General features: G+C 33.7%; 3 protein-coding genes across 8 annotated transcripts; all 3 read left to right on the forward strand.

Moving 5' to 3' along the window:
- Positions 1–4,585: 4,585 nt before the first annotated feature.
- On the forward strand, positions 4,586–9,151 carry LOC107429847 (UDP-N-acetylmuramoyl-L-alanyl-D-glutamate--2,6-diaminopimelate ligase MurE homolog, chloroplastic). 2 transcript variants are annotated; one of them, XM_016040601.4, is made up of 6 exons: positions 4,586–6,516; positions 6,899–7,015; positions 7,155–7,330; positions 7,484–7,629; positions 8,060–8,128; positions 8,874–9,151. In XM_016040601.4, exons 1-5 carry the CDS (start codon positions 4,647–4,649, stop codon positions 8,076–8,078), a joined length of 2,328 nt encoding a protein of 775 aa, XP_015896087.3. In that variant the 5' UTR covers positions 4,586–4,646; the 3' UTR covers positions 8,079–8,128; positions 8,874–9,151. The 2 variants fall into 2 exon arrangements, with proteins under 2 accessions (XP_015896087.3, XP_015896086.3); XM_016040600.4 differs by lacking the exon at positions 8,874–9,151 and adding an exon at positions 8,225–8,645.
- Positions 9,152–10,252: 1,101 nt separating this feature from the next.
- Positions 10,253–13,430, forward strand: LOC112493370 (uncharacterized). Of its 4 annotated transcripts, none has more exons than XM_025078943.3 (3): positions 10,253–10,511; positions 11,240–11,311; positions 11,570–13,430. In XM_025078943.3, exons 2-3 carry the CDS (start codon positions 11,262–11,264, stop codon positions 13,248–13,250), a joined length of 1,731 nt encoding a protein of 576 aa, XP_024934711.3. In that variant the 5' UTR covers positions 10,253–10,511; positions 11,240–11,261; the 3' UTR covers positions 13,251–13,430. The 4 variants fall into 4 exon arrangements, with proteins under 4 accessions (XP_024934711.3, XP_024934712.3, XP_060674098.1 ...); XM_025078944.3 differs by having other exon boundaries at positions 10,256–10,511; positions 11,498–13,430; XM_060818115.1 differs by lacking the exon at positions 10,253–10,511 and adding an exon at positions 10,522–10,937 and having other exon boundaries at positions 11,498–13,430.
- Positions 13,431–15,884: 2,454 nt separating this feature from the next.
- Positions 15,885–21,770, forward strand: LOC107429868 (signal peptide peptidase-like 2). 2 transcript variants are annotated; one of them, XM_016040626.4, is made up of 14 exons: positions 15,885–16,189; positions 17,105–17,263; positions 17,381–17,492; positions 17,774–17,893; positions 18,072–18,223; positions 18,361–18,543; positions 18,766–18,800; positions 19,428–19,584; positions 19,889–19,942; positions 20,104–20,196; positions 20,305–20,447; positions 20,994–21,064; positions 21,251–21,334; positions 21,487–21,770. In XM_016040626.4, exons 1-14 carry the CDS (start codon positions 16,040–16,042, stop codon positions 21,609–21,611), a joined length of 1,638 nt encoding a protein of 545 aa, XP_015896112.3. In that variant the 5' UTR covers positions 15,885–16,039; the 3' UTR covers positions 21,612–21,770. The 2 variants fall into 2 exon arrangements, with proteins under 2 accessions (XP_015896112.3, XP_048320222.1); XM_048464265.2 differs by lacking the exons at positions 15,885–16,189; positions 17,105–17,263 and adding an exon at positions 17,618–17,681 and having other exon boundaries at positions 17,375–17,492.
- Positions 21,771–23,075: the final 1,305 nt, after the last annotated feature.

The following is a 23,075-nucleotide window of genomic DNA, read 5'->3' on the forward strand; positions in this document are numbered from 1 at the left end:
ATTCTAAAGCCTATATATATATATATATATATATGAGTATATTCTAAGGTTTGTACATGGATTTGTGTGGCATTGAGACTATGTGCTTACTGATCTAAAAGAGTATTTCTCTAAAACAATATTTTTTTTATATTTTAATATATTTATATACTAAATTATTTGAGAGCAATTGCAACACTGTGAATTTGGTTAAATAATTAGCTCCGAAGTCATCATATTATTTGAAAAGTCAAGCTTATGGAATAGGGTTGTCTCTAATATCTAAGGAGAATTCTATGACTTTAGGACAATGTATTTGATGTGTTTCGTGCCTTTCTATTATACAGGCTTTAACTTTCTAACCCTTTTATTATATTATTTTATATTTATTTATCTGTTCAGTATTTATTTATTATTTTATTAATTTTCATATTATTTTGTTGATAGATTTATATATTTATTATTTAATTTAATGTTTTATAATTTTATCAATTTTATTTTATTTTTGTATATATTATCATACGATTATATAAAATTTGTGTAATATTCACAGCAACAAAAATCCTTATGAAGCAAATTAATTAGCTATACTAGAAATTGATTATTCACAATCAGAGACGAATCTCTCTCTCTCTCTCTCTCTCTCTATATATATATATATATATATATATATATATATATATATATGTGTGTGTGTGTGTGTGTGTGTGTGTGTGGTTGCTTAAACCTGTCAAAATTCTTTTTTATTTTTTATATTTTCTGAAGAAAAAAAAAAGTGTCAAAATGAATACATATATTAGAGATATTGACGGATAACAAAGTCTAACAACCGTTGGGATTGTTGGTACCGCTTCTCCACATGCACGACCAACCACTACACAATTGCATGCTTTATTGGCTATTTGGTTCGATTTCGATCGATTCGACACATTTATGTTTTTTTAAAATTCATTGTATTTGGTTGATTTCTATATTAAAAGTAGTCTAGTTTTTCCCTATACATTATCATAATATCATTATATTGATGGTACATTAATGTACACATCTCTCTCGCTCGCAATCTAGTAATTATTTATATATAAATAATAATGGTATAGTTGGGGCACGTATTGTCTTTCTTGCTGACATGAATTTGGGCGGTGGCAATCAACAACCCTCGGAAAGGAACATGTACATATATATATATATATATATATATATAGTTACACACATATACACATATACTGATATACATACATTATATATTATAGCGTTATAATATATCCTATTCACATGGGAGATATATATAGTGATAATATTATAATTATTATATTAATAACGTGATGAATTAACTTTCTTTCTCTATCTATATTATATTATATTCATGATTCTATATGTGTGTATATATATATATGTATATAATTGTAGGTAGATGTGCATGACCATGTGTTTCAATACATGATTGTGATATTTCTTACTAATCTAGATATGTAGATCGTTCTACAATATATATATATATATATATATATGTTTGTTGTTCTTGTTGCTAAATTTCCCTTGGTACTAAAATCAAACATATGTATTTGGCGACAAATGATTTAATGATTTTACATAAACAAAAAAAAAAAAAAAAAAAAAAAAAAAAAAAAACAACGAAGATACTAATAAATTAATCAACACTTTTTTTTTTTTTTTTTTTCCTGAAGTAATGGTTATATAAACCAAAACCCAAAGGCATGAGCCTACAAAGAGTAGTTGTCATCATGACCACTCTCCTGTGAAATAAAAGTAAATAAATGTTAAGAAAAGTTTTCAACAGTAAGACTCTTGTGGTGGAGTTTTTTAAACACCAATCACAAACAAAGTGAGATAAGAAATTAGTGTTCCTAAAGGACCATAAGAAAGGCACCTCCTAAAACCAACTTTTAGTCTAGAGGGAGAATGACTTGTTGTTAAACATGGCTTTGTTCCTAATTTTCCATAGCTAATCCAGAATAAGAGAAGTTCATAAGCATAAAAGAAGAAGTCATCTTTATCATTAGGATGGATTAGGAGAATTTCAATAGGGTTGCTTAGAAAGTTAAGCCTTTCTTCAAGGGAGAGACCAACATATATATTCCACTTAATGCTCTAATGCATAGCAAACCAAATGGCTTTAGCCATTTGACAATGGAAGAACAAGTGGCATACCAATTCTAAACAACCACAGCCATGCACATAATCAACATTATAAACAGCAAAATTATGAGTGAGTACGGTTGAAGCAATTGGTAATCAATGATTGGCCAAATTCCATAAGAAAAACTTAAGTCTCTTGTGAAGTTTGGAAGTCCAAAGGTATTTCCACCAAAGGAATGCATGAAAATTGTCCCAGAATCCCATTTTATAGGCTGACGTTATAGAGAAGCAGTCATTGTTGTTTTCGCACCAAATTAAATTCTCTTCCAAATTAAAGTTCGTACAAGGAATCTTACAAATATTTCTGGTTGTATCTCTGTCAAACAGATATTGAAGTACCTTTAAGTTTCGATTACCATCCGAAAGCCTAAGAGCATTAACCATGCCACAAACAATGCTAGCATCCCTAGAAATAGGAGTTGGTTGGAAGTTTAGGTTATTGGAGCCCATAAGTCTTCCCATATGTTAGTTTCATCTCCTTTACCCACTCTAAAATAGAGCCCATTTAAAATAAGCTTCCTAGAAAAGAGGATGCTATTCCAAGTTCAAGAGCTGCTCTTCTTCTTGCTACACTTGAAAAGTATTTGGAATTTAAAGATTGAACTCACAGCTTATTAGAATTTGTGGCTAAGAACCACCCCAACTTACTAAGGAGAGCCAAATTCATATCCTTCAATTTTCTTAAACTTAGACCTCTAGAAATCGAAAATAAAAATTTCTACATAACGAAAGTATGGGTATGTTGAAGTAAAGACGGAGTAAAGAAAAAAAAAATGAAGTACAAAAACTCCTAAAGGAGCAATAATTTAGGCCTAGAAATCTTTGAACAAGAGATTGGAATTGTAAACCCTACCATTCGTCCTCCATCCCACAGAAAATTACTCTCCATGCTTTCAATATTTCTACACCATTTTGCTAAAAGCTTGTAGGCAAACATAGCATATAAAGGAGTAGCATTGACAATTGATTTGATCAAGGTAAACCTGCCTGCCTAGGATAAAAGCATGGACTTCCACCCTTGGAGTTTAGCCTCCACCTTCCTCTTTGAGTCCTCATAAGAATTCAAATGGTTTCTTCCAACAAATATTGAGTTGCCAAGATACTTGGCCTCTTTCAGCAACTCATTCATTTTGAAGACTTAATCTTCCCCTGTACATTCTTAGAGAATAAGTAACCAGACTTAGAGTTGTTGACCTTCTAATTCTTTATCTACAATAAAGGTTAAGGCACATGTTCACCTCTCGAACCTCGTCCAAGTTAGCCTTCTTTCCATTTCCACCTTGTCGAACGCACTACCACTTAATAATAATTCCACAAATTCAGTAGAGATGCACCCAAGAACAAGTGCATTCAATTTTAAAGGAAAGCCAAATTTTGAGATAATTCTTGTTAGCATTCCTCAATCAACTCGATCATATGCTTTCATCATATCAATTTTGAAACCACTAAGCCAATTACCATTTTTCTTCTTCTTCTTTGTAGTATGTAGGACTTCATTAGCTAGGATGGCATTTTCACCAATCTATCTTCCAGGGATAAAGGCAGCTTGGGAGGGAGGAATGAGTTTGTCCAAAAGGGGGCAAATTCTTTTTGCTAAAATATTAGATATGTTCTTGTACATTATATTGCAGAGACTTATTGATCGAAGATGGTTGAAAGTGGAAACTTGCTTGGCCTTTGGGAGTAAGCACAATGAATGTTTTATTGATAGCTTTCGAAATGATTACTGATAAAAAAATGTTCTAGATCATAATGATAATGCGTCACCCATTATATTCTAGTATCTTTGGAAGAATAAAGGAGGCACCCCATCTGGTCCAAAAACTTTGATGGGATGTATGCTCCTGACTATTCTTAAAATTTCTTTGGCCGAAGGAATGACATAATTCGTGGAATTTTCTAAATCAGAAACACCAACCTGAATGTAGTTTTCTAAGTAATCACAGAACATCTTATGCTCAGCTTTGAACAACTCTAAGAATTTCTTAATCAGAAAATATCTTATTTTAGCTCTGGACTCCAACCATTCACCATTATCATCTTTAATGAAATTAATCAACACTTAGTTATTCCGCAAAACAATTCTTATATATACGAAATTATAATCTAATATGAAAGGCCAACATTTTTAATATTAAAGATTGAGAATTTAAATTTAAAGATGATTGATTTGTGGACTATTGTTGAATATTATCCCTATAAAAAAATCTCATATATAAATTAGTTTTTTACAAATAAAATTTTTTCAAAATTATTAAGTTAAAATGATTAGTTTACATTAATTTTCAACCCTCCACCTCCAAAGTAAAATAAATAATAATAATTGTAAAATTTGTTCATTATGGAGTATTGTGGGCCTGCACAAGGGCCTTTTGGTTACCAACCAAAGGAACAGGATAAGATTTGGGCTTGGCCTGACCCATCCAGTCAAACCCCTATCTCTTCCCAACTGATTCAAACGGTCAAAACCCCACTCTCTCTCTCTCTCTCTCCCTCTGCAACTCACTCTCATGGCTTTTGCTTGCCTCTCAATTCCACACATTCTCACTCCTCAACACCATTTTCTCACTCTAAACCCCAGAATCCCTCTTCTCAAACCCATCTTCCCTCTAGCTCCTCTCTCTCTCCGAACCCGACCTGTTGGTTGTCCGTCTGCCATTGGACCCGACGGCAAGTTCTACCCGAACCCATCAGACGATGACCCACCCGAAGCGCCTGAAGATTCCGGCCATGGAGTTTCAAAGTTCCAGCAAATCCAACGCCAGGCTTCCCGTGCTCGGAAGATCCAAGAGGAAGAGTTCAAGAAGCACCAGTCCACTTTCCTCTCCGCCATCGCCGACGTCGAAGACACGACGGAGAATCCGGGCTCGGTGAGCTCGGATAACAATTCCGGGGACGATTTGTTCGGAGAAATCGATAAAGCCATTGCAATGAAGCGGAAGGAGTTCGTGAAGCAAGGGCTTCTGAAGCCCAATCCGAAGAAAGAGGAGGTTGTGGAAAATGTTGAAGAGTTGGAGCCTGAGGAAGTCGTTGATTTGGAGGAGATTGATGAGCTTCAGGGACTTACTGTCACTTCTGAGGATTCGGATTCACATGGGTCTGAGAAATTCGATGATGACGAAGGCAATGGAGTGAGCAAAACTGATCGCATTTCGTCTGTAAGTTCTTCTTTCGATTTGGATTTTGATAGTTATGGTAAAGCCAAACCTAGAATTTTGGAACCCAAGTTTAAGATTAGCTTAGCTGAGCTTTTAGATGAGAGTAAGATTGTACCCGTTTCGGTCTATGGTGATTTAGAGGTTGAGATTACTGGAATTCAACATGATTCTAGGCTTGTTAGCTTGGGTGATTTGTTTGTGTGCTGTGTTGGGTTGAAAAATGATGGGCACTTGTATTTGACTGAGGCTGATAAGAGAGGTGCAGTGGCTGTGGTGGCTAGTAAAGAGATAGATATAGAGGACACTTTGGGATGTAAGGCTTTGGTGATTGTGGAAGATACCAATGCTGTCCTTCCCGTATTGGCAGCTGCGTTTTATAGGTACCCGTCGAAGAATATGGCGGTGATTGGAATAACTGGGACTAATGGGAAAACGACGACCTCGTATTTGATAAAAGGAATGTATGAAGCTATGGGATTGAGGACTGGAATGTTAAGTACAGTGTCATATTATGTGCATGGAGATAATAAGTTGGAATCGCCGAACACGACACCTGATGCTGTTTTAGTTCAAAACATGATGGCGAAGATGCTCCATAATGGGGCTGAAGCTGTTGTCATGGAGGCTTCTTCCCATGGACTAGCTCTAGGTAGGTGCAATGAAGTTGATTTTGATATAGCGGTTTTCACGAATTTGACTAGGGACCATATGGATTTTCATGAGTCTGAAGAGGACTATCAGAATGCTAAGGCAAAGTTATTTTCAAGAATGGTGGATCCAGAACGGCATAGGAAAGTAGTTAACATTGATGACCCGAATGCACCTTTTTTCATTTCACAAGGGAATCCTGATGTCCCTGTTGTAACGTTTGCAATGGAGAATAAAAATGCTGATGTTCATCCGCTTAAGTTTGAACTCTCTCTCTTTGAGACACAGGTTTTAGTTAACACTCCGCATGGTATATTGGAGATTTCATCAGGACTGCTTGGAAGGCATAACATATACAACATATTGGCTGCTGTCTCAGTTGGTATTGCGGTTGGAGCACCATTGGAGGACATTGTTAGAGGAATTGAAGAGGTTGATGCAGTTCCTGGACGGTGTGAGTTGATAGACGAGGAACAGGCATTTGGAGTAATTGTGGACTATGCTCATTCCCCCGATGCCTTGTCTAGGTTACTGGATTCAGTAAGGGAGCTTAGACCAAGGAGGATTATTACTGGTATACTTCTTCATATTTCGTTTCTAGAATTTTTTAATGCAAGGATAACTACTGCTTTGTCTTGGGCTAGGATGACCTTTTAATTGTGTATTTGTGAGATGTACTTAGATATCTGGCCTTATCGTTGTTTTAGATATTGGTTATAGAAACATATGATGCATTGGGTAAAGATGTAGTAAAAACATTTTACTTGGTTTTCTTGGCCAAAACTTATTGAATGCTCTGTTAGCAATGTCTTTTATGTTGAGTATAAGCGTTTTTGTATTGTTTCTCAAAACCACACTTGATATTCTTCAAAATTGCAACAGTATACTTAATTGCACTATTCTAAATGGAATAGACTCATTTTCTTATCTGATGAATTTTCATTCTTTGTATGAAGTTGTTGGTTGTGGTGGGGAGAGAGACAGAGGGAAAAGACCCATGATGGCAAAGATTGCAACAGATAAAAGTGAGGTGACTATTCTGACTTCTGACAATCCAAGGAATGAAGATCCTTGTAAGTACAGTTAAGATTTTGTGTAATAAGTATATGCTAGCATTTATGTTGAATAGATATCTGATAAATTTAGAACTTTTTCCAGATCAATGATACTTGGTATTCTGATGTTTACACTTGTATGCTTCCTCTTTACCAGTGGACATCTTGGATGATATGTTGGCTGGTGTAGGATGGACAATGCAAGATTACTTGAAATATGGGGAGAATGATTATTATCCACCTCTTCCAAATGGTCATAGACTTTTCTTGCATGATATTAGACGAGTAGCTGTGCGCTGTGCTGTTGCCATGGGTGAGGAAGGTGATATGGTTGTAAGTTCTTGAAGCCCCAATCTAATTTAGTATAGGTTTATGTGTAAGCATCACGCATATGGTTATGATCAATGCCCTCCCTGCCGATGCTCTCCGGTTCTAAAAATATTTTCCTTGGTAACTTTATTTGGATTCTGTTGTCCATATATGCAGGTGGTTGCTGGTAAAGGTCATGAAACATATCAGATAGAAGGTGACAAGACAGAGTTCTTTGATGACCGAGAAGAGTGCCGAGAGGCGCTGCAGTATGTTGATGAGCTTCACCAAGCTGGAATAGATACGAGTGAATTCCCATGGCGGTAAATATGCTATCCTTTTATTTACTTCAACATGATATAGCCCAGAACTTTAGCATCTCTGCAATAACCATGTTTTCCTTTAAATTACTCTTAGATATTGGGGGGGAAAAGAAAAAAGAAAAAAGAAAAAAAGGCATGCCAAAGTCTTTCACTCTACCGTATTTATTGTATCAGTGCATTGCTTTCATGCCTTTGTCCTATTCACTACCGTGCACTTAGACAATGGTACAAGCATCTTAGTTTGAGATTGAAATGCCTCTAAGTGAGACCACTTGTTCATAGCCTACTACGAAAGTCACGCTTGTTTCATCCATTTTGCAACACATGTACCTGGCAAGAACCAAAACTGAAAGAGAGGAGGGAGAAAATATAAAAATTATCATCTTTTCTTGATGAAAACTTTTTTCTGTTCTTGTCTATGCCAATGCAGGTTACCTGAGAGTCATTAGTAACTTTTCAATGGAGATAGGGAGTTGAGTGCCCTGAGGGAATAACACTGGTGAGTAACTTAACAAGTAGAAGATTTTGTTGTTCCTTCCTTTCAATCCAATTAAATTTCATCATAAGTATGCTGGTTTTCTTTGATTTGGTGCAGTCACTTCACTTTCAAGTGAAGGCAGCGGCAAGAGCTCTTTAGTGGATAGGTAGTGTTCAAAATTCGAGAATAGGTTATTCTTTCAAGGGATTTTGAGTTAACAAAAATTCTCTGTATGTGGTGAGAATATATATATATATATATATAGGTTGTTGATCAGCATTTGCCCTCTAAATCAGCAGTATGGTTCGACAGAAAGTTGAAGAGTTTAGCCCTAGGAAGGAGATAAAAGGTAGAAATTTTTGAGCAGGTGTAAGAATAGCATTGTGTTAAAATGAAACAAAATACTCGGATAACAAATGTAGAACATCTATGCGAACCAAATTGGCTAATCCAAAATGTGTACATATAATTCCTCAAGTTCTTCATGGAAAACCTTATTGGTATTGGCAAAATGAACCACAAAAAAATTTCAGATTTCTTCCGCGATTATGATTTTGTTGTTTACACTTTGTGTTCACAACCACTTATAATTTGTATGTCATGGAATGAACGAATAGATTCACAGGCTCAAGGCCCTGTTTCACACGTTGGAATGGAAATGAAGATTGTTTCACAGTATTTGTTATTAGAACTAGCTAATTAAACATATTATATAATAATATGCTGATGTGAACGAAAATGAAGATTGATTTTCTTCTAATTCCAGGCGATGAAGTGGTTTATTATTCAACAGAGAAATCAAAGCCTGAAGTGAATATGCCACATACCCTACCTCATTCACTGAAATAGAATGACAGACAGGACAAATCAATATGAAGGCATATTTTTCGATGCTCTTATGCTAAAATCGGAGAGTTTCCAACTTTATATTTGTTTTAATGTTTAAGGTTCGTGATGGATAATAATTTTGTTTCGTGATAACCAAATACCGTTTGTGTACCAAATTATTTTGGATTATATCAAAAAATATATATTTTTTAATTATTATTATTATTATTTTTTATAACTTCGTATCAACATTCCTAGTTAAGTTTGATACATTCTAAGTTAAGTTTGCCATTGAAATAGTTAGTATGTAGTTCTGATAGGGACACTAAATGACAAAGTTATTGTTTATTTGAAAAAAAGAAGTTAATATGCCAAGTGATAGAACAGTCCCGTGGGGTGGATGAGTAAGTTGTGAGTGAAATAGGTAATTTAGACTAATTACAATCTTCTAAAAATAAAAAATATTTTTGGTTAAATAGAAAGTATTTTTATGTTTAAAGAATTAAATTTTAAAATCTTTTCTATCAATATTTTTTATTTTCACTTTTTATTTTTATTTTTTCAATAAATATTTATTATTATGTTTTTTTTCCTCAGTTTTTTTTTTGTTTTTAGCAAATAAAATATATTATAGTTGTTTTAAAATTTAATCATTATTAAATAATAAAAAATATTTTTAATTTTTCAAATTTAAAAAACTAAATTTATTTTATATTTTAAAAAATTAAAATACAAAATAAATTTAAAAATAATTTTATATATTAGCTTTTTAAATTAATCATATAAAATTTTCTGGTGCTCCAAAACCATTAGATTGAGCTTAATTTAGGCATTGAGAGTACACTCTTTTTCTACGGAGAGAGAATAGACCCACTTGTATTTTTGTTTTAAATTAAAAGTCTCAGTAAGGGGAACCACGTGTAATTTAAAAGATATCTAGTAGGATTGTGTATATACAACCGAGAAAAATAAAAAAATAAAAAATAAAAAATAAAAAAAGGTGCCAAGTTAGAGAGAGAGAGAGAGAGAGAGACCAGAAAGGAAAGGTAATGATACAGAAAGACAAGGCTTTGTTGCCATCATGAAAAGAAAGGGTTTGGTAGAAAGCAGCTAAAAAAGGTAATGGGGTTGGGAAATTGAGTGCACATATATATATATATATATATATATTGATTATCTCGTTCACTAAAACAATAATGATAATATTATTTATAATAGAATTTGCTAAGCAAAATAACAATTTAGTGAAATAAAAAGTGATTTAAATCAAGCAAATGATCCAAATCTAAAATATCAAGGCAGAGAGAGTTGGCAGACCAAGTTATTGGAAGGAGAGAAATCTCCCCATAACTTCTCTGCCATTCCCCACCCAACTCACTGACTCACCGAGTACAGCAATACATTGCCTGATATGGAAAATGTCAATTAATACAGACAGACAAAATCATATATACACTTTTTTTTTTTCTTTTTTGGGTCCTCTAGTATTTTGAAGACATAAATTCTGAGTAGACAAAAACCCACCAGTGAGACATGGACTTACGGATGGATGAGATGAAGAGGGTGATAATATATGGTGAGAAAGAAAATACCCCTCTTCAAAATAAAAAATAAATAAATAAAAAAAATTGAAAAAGAAAAGCCCCCACTAAGTCCTTGCTTGTCTTTGTGCTCTGATATATTCTTTTCATTGGTTGATTGCTTTTCTTTGAGTGTTCTTTTGATTATGATTCTGGGTTTGCAGGACTGCCAATATATGTATATATATATATATATATTTTTTTTTCCTTTTTTCTTTTCTTTTTTGTGTTATGTGGAAATTTTCTGCTCATCCCTGCAAAATGATTCAACTTAGAATTTCAACTTTTTTGTCAGTTTTGTAATATGTGTTATTGTAAATGTTTACTTTGATTGTTTGGTGTCCTTTCTTCTGATAGAGTTGTTAAGAGTTTACGAGGTTTTTCCATAATGCCTTTCAATTCATAGTTACCTGATTGAAAAGGTATGGAACTTTCAAATTTTCATTTTTTCCATTTCTGGTTTAAATTTTTCACTTAATTCCTTCAAGATTTCTGGTGATGTCTGGTACAGAAATTTTTTTAGGGAATCATTTTTAGAGAAAGGAAAGGAATTTCTTGAATATGTTGGCTTTTTAATTAGTAACTTGCTTTGTTGAAAGTCTAGTTTTCTTCTTTTAAAAAAAAAAAGGAAGTTCCTGTTTTCTCCATTACATGTTGTGCAATTACTTAGTGATAACAACCTTGGGATACCCATTTGATATTTGTCTTTAAAATTCCTTGCAAGATGGAAGGAAAAACGAAACTAGATGAAAGATAACCAGTCCAGGTGCCGTCACTGCACAGATTCAACTTGCAGGTAGTGTGCTTTGCTGGAAACTATTATTTGACTTGAATTGAGTTTAAGCTTTAGATTGGATAGCAGTATTGTTATCTAACACTTTATGCTCCAAGAATCAAGTAGAGCATTCGATAAGTGAGCACGATTAATCTGTTTTTCTTTTTAGTTCTATAAGGAGTTTGAATAATTGAATCCATTACATAGGTGTTGCTACAAAGTTGCTCTGTGTGATTCCAATTTACTGAAGCTGTAGTCTCTTTATTGGGTGTTCCCTAGTTCTAGCATGGGCAACGAAGTAGAATTTCTACAGCGGTGGGAGTTTAGGAGAGAAAGTATGTGTGTGTCTTCATCTGATGGGTCTAAATCAAGTCCAAGTAGTGAGCCAGCTCACAAGAAGCATAAACTGATTTCAAGTTTGGTTTTGCTTGAAAATGATGAAGCCATCAACAATTGTAGTGTCCAGCGGAATGGTGAGCATAATCTTCATGTTGAGAGTCCAAACAGTTTTGGCAAATGTAGAAAAGAGCATATTGAAAAGAGCAAAATGGATGATTTTGCTTATAAAGACTCGAAGAGGGATTCAAACAAAAGAGTAAGTAGGAAAAAGGGTAAACCTAGTGTCTGTGAGGCTGCTGCTTTAGATGATCTTAAAGTCTTTATGAAGTCCTTATTGGAGGATCTTAAAGTGACAAGAGAAGATTTGTTTACATGGATGAAGGAGGAAATGAAAAAATTGGAGATGGATAATATCGATTCGCAGACTAAGAGACAAGGTAGTCGCAAGGGGAAAAGCATTGATGTACTTGATGACTTAGAGAAGAACATCCAAGTTGATCACCAACACAACTTGGAGGAGAGCATCCAAGTGTATCAACAGAACAATCTTGAAGAAAACATTATAATTCAGAATCAAAATGGTTTCAAGAAGGATTCCCTTACGCAGCAGCATCAGAACAATGTCGATGAGAATTTATGTGTGCAAGATCATAAAAACCTCAAGGAGACTTCCAATGCAAGGCATCAAAACACCTTTGAAGAAAATATACAATTGCAGCACCAAAGCAACTTCAAATTGGGCATGAATTCTGGATTATTAGAAAGGTTCACCATGAGCAATGAGGAAGCTGGTTTTGATAATTGTTGTAAAAAATTTGACTTTTTAGCTGGTAATAGGCAAGACTCAACAGAAAGTAATAGAGAAGAAAGGTTGGTATTGCAAGCTGAGCAAAATACTCAATCTTCTACTGTGAACCACAATGTCCTAATGCCGAACAAAATCAATTCTTTGCACAGGATATCTCACTATTGCAATGGTGGGTCATTAGAGAACTCTGTAAAAGGCAAAAGGATAACTGATTCCAATTGCTTTCAAGTACTAAAACACTGTGATCAAGAAATTGAGTCCACAAGAAAGGAACAAAAACAAATTTTGGGATCTTCTATTGAGCCAAATTTTGCATCTCATCCTTTGAATCGGAAATCTTCTTCAATGTACTATTCACTATCCGATATACTATCTTATCCTCATTATGAGAACCATATTCAGTCAACAATTGCCGCAAATAGAAACGGGATGAATACAGGAGGAGGAAATCTGATGTTCGATTCAAGCGCTCATCATCTTGGATATTTTTCAGGCACACGACAGGAAGACAGAAATAGAAGCTTTGCTCGAATATTTCCCGGGAATGAGAGTCGCATTGATAAAAAAAGCACCATTACTTCAAGTAGCACCATTACTTCAAGTACTGGAGTTGGGTTACCTATTCCCCTTCATCAGGGTACAGATACTGGTTTTAACATTCCAAGCCAGATCAGTTTGGAAAATCTAACCCGAGGAAGAAACAATCCACTGGGATTGATTTTGGATGGAGGAGCCATCAGGTTTTCTGGAGGAAGCTATGCTTTATCAGAACATTGTAATGGCAACAAATTTAATAGCCATTCAAACAAATAAAGCTGATGACAAAGGCTTAAAAAGTCATTTCCAAATCTTTGGAGACCTTAAAGAGGACTAATTAACAGTATCCAACAGCATTAGATAATCAACAGGAATCAAAATTCTGCATTCACATATATTAACTTTCTACAACTTTCTTGATTTCTTTCAGTTTGGAATTTCAGGTTCAATTTTTTACTTGTCTTTTCTCATATTTTGATATTTTAGCAATGACAAGAGATCATTTTCAGGAAATAACGAATCACTTTGTTTTTTGGAGAATTGTTAGCCTCATTCAATCACTTTTGATGCACTGAATCCCTACTTTGAGTCAGTTTTTTATCATATAATCTATCAGTATCATTGCAGGGAAAAATTCTTTGACTGAGACAAAAGGAGATGCTTAAGTCATGTTAATAAGCTAATAAAGTTGGGATTCCAAGAATCTTCCTTTCTGATTTGGATATGATTTTCTAGATGGAAAGGAGATTCTAGAGTTTACAATCATTTTTTTAATTTAAATGAGTGCATGTGAACTGAATGGTATCTGTTCTTTGAAAGCTTAAGATTCTATACAACACACTCAGATTCTCCTCCATTAAGAAAAGTCTTATTTTGTCTGCCACTATGGAGGTATAGAGCATATTAAAGTAGAAAGGCTGAAACCTTCATTAAGACAAGTTACCAGCCTTCTATTATTTTTAACATCTTAAATATGAATGAGTTTTTCAATGTCCTAGGCACATAGACACTTCCACAAGCCAAACAATAAATTGAATATGAGCCTCTCATGTGTCTCTAAGGTCCTACACATCACACAATCTAAAATTTGTTTCACATACATTAGTGGCCCACTTGGTCCACTTTAAGTTTTTAGAAGAATAAATAGTAGTATAACATAAGCCTTCAAGCATTAGTGATTTATGAGGTTTTAGATTCAAATCTTAATACCTAATTTCAATTTTCATATTTACATTTGTATTAAGTAATTGTTTTAAACGCTATATATATATATATATATATAAATTTTTATTTTTTTTTGGTTGATAAAAAAAAAAATATATATATATATATATATATTTTGCTCTCTATTAATGAGCTTACACATGAATTTCATATACTCTTGGGATCCATATTACTTGGTTCAAGTAGTACATACAAATTATTTATAAAAACAACAAATCAAAACTCAACAGGGGCATTAGTTATTTATACATATATATATACATCCAGAATGGTACCATTCCTGTCTGCGTGCATGAACACCATATCTTCAGACAGTGAGATACATCTCAATGTGTAAATTATTAAGATGTCCCCTAACACATTGAAAATTATTGAGAAAGACAAAGATAGAACTGTGTACTTAAAGTCATTGAATATATGAACATGCGAAAAAGCTGGTGGGACTAAAGTGTATGAAAGAAAAGCTATGATTCATCTCATTCTCAGATTTTTTTTTTTTTTATTGTTACTTTTATTCTCATTTGACATCAAATTAACCCTCATTATTATAGAGAAGAATTTGCAATCTTTTTTTTTTTTCCCCCTCAAAAATAAAAAGTATACCAAATTTATATCAACGTTGAAATCATTGTCTTAATCACGATTCACATAAATTTATATATACTAATCATTAAATACATACCACTTTATATTTTAAACTTAATACCAATGATTATATTTGATTAAAGTTAGGTTCTACCAATAATTAAGACTCATTTGATCAATTTGTTAACTTTGGAATATTTCTGCTAATTTATTAAATGTGTGGGACTATATATATATATATATATATATTTGGGTGAATAATGTGTGGGACTAGTTTGTAGATAAGCAATGTGGCACATCACATGGACAGTCGAAACATCGATAAACAGCCACCCCATTTTCAGCTTTCCTTGTCTAGAGGGCTTAAATGCAAAAAAAATAAATATATATATATATATATATATAGGGATAGACAAATTCGTAATTTTACCTTCTTTGTTCTATAAAATTTCCAATTGACCCTCTAGTTTTAAAATCTGTAATATATTGAAACAAAATTTCATGTATTTCATTTAAATATAATATTTCATTGACAAAAAGACAAAAATTAAATACATGCTTATAAATTAATTAAGAGAAAAGGCGTATAAACTTCAAGATTAGGAAAGGATATAACCAAATGTGCAAAATGCCACAAAATTGATAATAAGAGTAGGGTGTTAAACGAAAGGAGTGAAACAAAGTTTTAAGTGAATTGGTTTATATTTATATTTGAAAGGTTATAAATTTAAATTCTCATGATAAAAGATAAAAATTTTATTGCAAAATATATAAGATATTATTGTCAATAAATAAATTAAAAATAAATTACTGCATTGACCCAACCATAATTCAACATATTTTCCCGCGGGTCTCTAAACTAACTTGGATGTACGGACGCCCTTTACCGGCAACAGCAGGTTATCAACTAATAATTTATTCATACAAGAAATAAATAAATAAATAAAAATCGAAATGCAAATGCAAGCATGGAACGACCGTGTTTTACGAGACTTGGATTCCGACAACGGTGTACTAGATCCACTGCTGTCTTTATTTAAAAAAAATATATATATTTTTTATTTATATTTTGTGTTTTACTTGATTTACTTCTATCTGAGGTAATAATATACATACACGCATTGTTTGTTGCAGAAAGAGCCAAAAGCAACTAAAAGCTTCTCCCTTTCTTTGCTAATTAGCTTGTGATGCAGAGAAACAAGCAGACCCAGAAGAAGAACGGTGCTTGAATCTGGTGGTTGGTTCGAAAATCCTTTATGGATTCGAAAAGGCTTTCTGGGTTTGTTTTTGTTTCAGTTTTTGTTCTACTTCTACTTTGCAATACTTGTTCTGTGAGAGCTGGGGATATAGTTCACGATGATGAAAATGCTCCTAAGAAGCCCGGTTGTGAAAACGACTTCGTTTTGGTATGCTCTGATGCTTTCATTAACGGTTTCTGTGCTTTTCAAGTTCGGTTTTTAGCTTCAATTTGAGTTCCTTTCTGCTGATTTGGTTTTGTGGGTTTTTGTGTAATGATGGTTTTGTTGCAGAAGATGGTTTTTGTAAGAGATTTTGAATTTCCATTGTTGTGCAATTTTGGTGCTGTTGGTGCACCCAAACTTTTGGATTGAATTTCCAATTTTATTTTATTTTTTCTGTATTGGCATAGATATTAGGTCGGTGGGTTTTTGTTTCTTTTAATTATTCAGGCTTTTTTTTACTTCCATTTGATGTGCACCTTGTTTCACTTGCAATAGTGTTTGGTAGATGATTCTACGCCCCCTTTCAGAATTATTTTATAAGGAACAGAATTTCCTATACTGTAGGTTGGTGGAAATGTTTGGGTTCTATGCATTTTTGTTTGTTGTTATTTCTCATTCGTTGCTTTATTTTGTGTTGTATATATTTTGTATTATAGTTATAGATCAAGAAGTTGTAATGACATTACCATCTACGGCATTGTGGTTTTAGGAAATTGAAAAAGTAAAGAGGGAGAAATGGTGGCAAAAACTTATCCTTTCTTTTCACTCTTCTTTCTTTTCACTTTTTTCCCTATATTATTAATTTTCTTGCGCGCGCGCCCCCCCGCCCCCCCCAAACCTTAAATTGATAAGTAATTCTAGACTTTTTGTTAGGTATAATTTTGGAGGACATCTACTGATGGTCTTGTGAAGCATGCCTTAGTTGCATACACCATGTTGTGTTGCATCTGATAAATGGTATCTGTTGGCGCGAAATAGGTTTTCACTAGCTTTTTACCAGATGGGCTAGTGTAAATGATGTCATTTCTTTGTTATTTCTATCTATATGCCTATCACTAATCTGCTGCTACTGCTTTTTAGGTGAAAGTTCAAACTTGGGTTAATGGCGTGGAGGATCGTGAATTTGTTGGTGTTGGTGCCAGATTTGGCACTACTATTGTATCAAAGGAAAAAAATGCAAATCAAATTCGCCTAACCCTTTCTGACCCTCGGGATTGTTGCAGTACACCAAAGAATAAGGTCTTTCTTTTTGAACTACATAATCTATCTATTCATACATATTTACACACATTTATAGAAAATTCTATATTTTAACTAATAATTATTTGAAAAAAAATGGTAATTTGGAATTTCTAGCTTGCTGGAGATGTCATCATGGTGGACCGGGGAAAGTGCAAATTCACAACTAAGGCAAATATTGCACAAGCTGCTGGAGCTTCAGCTGTCCTAATCATAAATAACCAGAAAGGTAATCAGGCTGTGTACATTGATGTATGGTCGGATGGTAATTTCATGTTAATGGCAGCTTCAACTTGTCATATCATTCATACAAAGATTGAACCATCTATCTTTACTAATCATTTTCATTTTCAGACATAGTCAAGGGCCAGGTCTCAGAGTCTCCGGCTAACTATATGATAATAACATTTAACTAGAGGTTCTAATAAAGAGATCAATTGCATTTTGATCTTCCCAAAATCAGTGCTATCTTTATTCAGTCCATATGAAATTTGTTTCTTTCTATTGCAGAACTTTACAAGATGGTTTGTGAGCCAGATGAAACAGATCTAGATATTCATATACCAGCAGTCATGCTACCACAGGATGCTGGTGCTAGCTTGCAGAAAATGCTAATGAATACTTCTTCAGGTAGCTTTTTTTCCTTACTTTGGATGATTACAGACTTGAATTTCATTTTTAGAAATTAATTTTACAATTTCCATAAAAAAAATTTGTTTTGTTTAGTTTAGGATTTGGGATTGTCGTAAATCAACAGCATTACTTTCACCTTCACTGGATAAGTTTTTAAGTGCTAGGCCATTTGCAGTGTCTGTGCAACTGTACTCTCCACGGCGTCCTATAGTCGACATTGCGGAAGTGTTTTTGTGGCTGATGGCAGTTGGTACAATCTTGTGTGCATCTTATTGGTCTGCATGGACTGCCAGAGAAGCAGCTATTGAACACGACAAGATATTAAAGGTCAACATCTGCCAACCTGTGCTATTGTAACCTAGCTTTATAATATATGGATGTATAATATCAACTCTTCTATGGGAGTATTCCTCCCTTTGCCTCATGATTTTACTACTGATGTACAAATTATCTTGTTTTTGTAGGATGCTGCCGATGAAATTCCCAGTACCAAATACAGTGGTTCAGGTGGTGTAGTAGACATCAGCACAACATCAGCAGTCCTGTTTGTTGTTATTGCTTCATGTTTTTTAATCGTACTTTACAAACTCATGTCATACTGGTTCGTTGAGCTTTTGGTGGTTCTTTTCTGCATTGGTGGTGTAGAGGTATAAGTTTTGCCTACTTTCAATCACCATCCATGCATGCATGCATTTGTATGTACCAAAAAATACTTTATTATATGCACATTAAAAATCCATATTGTCTCAAGTGTTGGTCCGAGAATTTGGAAAGATACTGTTTATTGCCCCTTGTTCACTCTCTCTCTCTCTCTCTCTCTCTCTCTCTCTCTCAAGCCAACTCTAACTTTATGGTTTATGTATATGCAGGGTTTGCAAACTTGCTTGGTTGCTTTATTGTCTAGGTACAGTTGTTTCTCACTTGTTCGGACTTTCAGCATGTTATAAAGAATTTCTATTTAAGCATCTAACTAGCACCATCTACTTGTAGCTGTTCTGTTCTTAGTGTGTGCCTCAATTTAAGTTGCCTGTTGATCAAAATGTGTTACTCAACCCAACTGTACCTCTGCTGTATTTGAGGATGGTATATTATGTATTTGTTTGAAGTGGTTATCAGTCAAGGGTGGAAGCTCTTCTCAACTTTGTAGAATGGGCTTGGCATATTAACACCTTCTTGGTTAGGATTAATTTTATATAGTTTTCTTGAGGACCTATTATAGAATAAGTTTCTTATTCTAGTTGCTGCAATTTATGTCAAAATTTTTAGCTTCTTGCATATGTTATCATTGTTTAATAATTTTTTAACTCCTGATGTGGCTCAACTGTATCTTTCCACATAATAAATTGCTAGACAAAGATAATACCACTATAGTTATATGAAACAGATAGCTTGGCCTTCTTTTCGAACATATTATGGTTCTATGTTTCTATGTTTCATTAACCATATAGTGAATGGTCTATCTGTTTATTCCTGCCATAATAGTTGAGAGAGTTGACAATATGTCCAAAGCTGAATGTGCCTACTTGTACAGGTGGTTCAAACACGCTGCTGAATCATATGTTAAAGTGCCTATCTTAGGAGTAATCTCGTACCTAACTTTGGCTGTCACTCCATTCTGCATAGTATTTGCTGTTCTTTGGGCAGTTTATCGCAATGTTTCCTTTGCCTGGATAGGTCAAGACATCCTTGTAAGACGAATTTGTTATTCTCAAAAAAACATCTTTTATCATGGATAGGGCTTTTTTTTTTTTTTTTTTTTTCCTTTCCTTTTTTTATTTTTTTGACGTTTGCTTGAATTTGGCAATTGTGAAGGGTTTCCCATGTCATTTGTATTAAGGGGAAGAAAGTGAATTGCAAGTGGGTTTACATGGGCAGCATTAAATGATTATTTTCCTTCATTTGTATTAAGGGGAAGAAAGTGAATTGCAAGTGGGTTTACATGGGCAGCGTTAAATGATTATTTTCCTTCACACTTCTCTTTTTCTGAATCAGGGAATTGCATTGATAATCACAGTTCTTCAAATAGTCCGCATACCCAATCTCAAGGTAAAACCATATTACTCTGCTTATCTTTCCATTATGGACCAATATTAATTCAATTCAAAAGATCTAAGCAAAATGGATGTGACTTGTGAGAAACATAAAAATTCTTAGAAAAGCAATTTTTTTTCCTGGAAACTGATATGTGGTGGTGTGTCAATCATCAGGTTGGTACAATCCTTCTCAGTTGTGCCTTCTTGTACGACATCTTCTGGGTGTTTGTTTCCAAAAAGTTGTTCCATGAAAGTGTGATGATTGTGGTAAGTAATCCTTGTAATTTCCACTCTCTACATAGGCCATTTAGATATATGGTTTAAACCTCCTGGGGTTTCCAATGCTGAGTTAATCTTCTTCCATGTTACACTTAGGTAGCTCGTGGTGACAAGAGTGGAGAGGATGGTATTCCAATGCTACTGAAAATCCCACGCATGTTTGATCCATGGGGTGGTTACAGCATCATTGGATTTGGTGACATCCTACTACCTGGACTTCTTGTAGCATTTTCACTCAGGTTTAAGCTCTGAGCCATTTCTAACTTGCTCAGGAGATTCATTTTCATCATTGTTCTATAGCTGCAACTTTGAGATGCTTATATGGTTATAGCTGGTAATTGATGTGCTTCAAATTGTTTCAATGTTATCGGGGAGGAGGTGGTAATTTAATATTCATTATACTGGTTCCATCAAATCTTTGAATTTTCTAGCTCGTATAATGGTTTATATTTGTAATTAGTTATAAACTATAAATCCTAGTAACCAAGTTGGAAAATTCTGAAGGCAGAAGAACCAGAAAATATGACAAGGAGCTCCGATGACCTCTGTTCATGTTGAGAAATTCCATTTAAGCCTTCCTTGTGCATTTTTCTCTTTTCTTCTACTCTGTTTTAAAAGCTTTAGTCACACTTGAACCGCCTAAAAATAAGCTCGTGCACACACACACAAAAGGCATTAGACCTGCCTTTTTTTGATGAACATACTTTCAAGTGAGTTCTTAATTCATTCAAATTGCAAGATTCAAGAGTTTTACCTTTCATTTACACCACTGACTATCCTTGCAGGTATGATTGGCTCGCAAATAAGAGTCTCCGAGCTGGATACTTCTTGTGGGCAATGTTAGCTTACGGATTAGGTAAGAAATGAGAAACAGATCACACTGGTTATCAAAATTCTAATAAATTAGAGCTACACAGTCTGAAAGAGCTTAAAAGTCCGTTGAGAAGTTTGATATGAAATCAATATGCCTAATTTTTAAAATGCTGCTTAGCTGCTGTGGAAATACATGCCTATAATTTTTTCTTTACAAAATTTGTTGCAGGTCTTCTCATTACATATGTGGCATTGAACTTGATGGATGGACATGGCCAGCCAGCACTGCTTTACATTGTCCCGTTCACACTTGGTAACCTTTCATTTCTTTACGTTTTTTGTTTTCTTTGTTCCTCTTCTTCGGCATTATACTGTATTCTTTGACATAGCAAGAGTTTGAAAACGATAATGAGGTTAGATGAGTTGAAATAACATATGTTCCTTCAATTGAAACATGAAATGCAGGGACTTTTCTAGCATTAGGGAGGAAGAGAAGAGACTTAAGGATTTTGTGGAGCAAGGGAGAACCAGATAGGCCGTGTCCTCATATCCAACTCCAGCACGCTCAAGAATCCGATCAAGATAAATAGGATATAACCTTGTAAAAATATTACAGGCTTGTATGTTTTAGGAATCTGGTTAAGCGGTTTGCAACATATGTGTAATATGTTCTAGTGTGGTAAGCAAGCTCTCATTACCCTTTGAATTGAGCAGGACTTAGTATAAATAGTGCATCTTCATTTTCTTCATATTGTGAACTGCAATATTCTTAATCTTTTTAGCAAATGGCAATACCAAGCTAGAATTGAAAGATATTTTTTAATCTTTAAGGGATTATTAAAAAAAAGAAAAGAAAATTTATTTTTTAACTATATTATTTAATATCTTAAACTGCTTCTCCTCGGTTCTTGTTCCAAGGTCACGTACTTTAAATGTTTTTTCCCCAAAAAAAAAAAAAAATGCTTTTGTTTATAGACTAATTTCAATTCCATATTTGTTATTTTTGACTATGATTTAGTAGTTTGCCTATTGCAGCCGTAGACATGGGAGATGCAGTTTCCAAGAAAAAGTGGCTTTTTCTTTTTTTCTTTTTTCTTTTTTCTTTTTTTTATTTATGCCAAGTTACACTTTTATCTATTTCTTTGTAGATACCAAGTTTTGGAATAAGTGATAGCTTAACCACCGGGATGCTAATTCATTTAGAAAATACAAATATTGGACTTTGACAACCCAAATCCCAAGGGCCAAGGCCATGGCTTTCAACAGAGAGTGCCACTGACTTTGGAAAGCGTTTGCAAACTTAGTTAATCGACTTTGATATCCCAAATCATGCTTTTTCTCAATTATCCAATATTGAGAAAATAAAAACAAAAAGGTTACAATTTTCGAATCTAACCCTCATCTGGTAATTTTATTTTATTTTCTTTTTAAATAGAGGAAACATATAGGAATAATAAATAGACAAATGAGGTTGATCCATTTAATAAGCCTCCTTTACATTTATATCTTTGAGGTTGTAAGTTGGGTTATCTTCCTCTTTTTTAATATAGAAGTATTATAATTCTAACAAAACAAAAAACTATATATATATGTATAGATATAGATATATATGTATATTATTTATCAATTTTATCCTCAAACGAGGTCCACTAAATTATATCTATATATCTATATAATCATTAATAGACTCTTTTTTGGAAACACAACAAAAAAAATAGCAAAGGTGCCAGCATGTATGCTGATTGTTCTGAAAATCATCAAGTCCTTAGATTTGGTGATAAAGCACTTTGGATCTAATTTATTCTTTTATCCTTCTCAAATTGACAGTGAAGTAAAAGATACATGTTTTCATCAAAAAAAAAAAAAAAAGAAGTAAAAGATACATGTAGTTTTTAAAAAAGTGAAGCGCAAAAGTAGACAAAAAAAAATAAAATAACCAACTTAACAAAATGCAACCCAATATCATTTCTATGTAAATTTTATGAAATCCAGATGGGTATTTTTGTAATATCAGGGGTCCAATAATTTGCAATGGTGCTGTCATTTTCTTCTTC

Source organism: Ziziphus jujuba, chromosome 6 (assembly GCF_031755915.1).
Source record: "Ziziphus jujuba cultivar Dongzao chromosome 6, ASM3175591v1".
Classification (NCBI taxonomy): Eukaryota; Viridiplantae; Streptophyta; class Magnoliopsida; order Rosales; family Rhamnaceae; genus Ziziphus; species Ziziphus jujuba.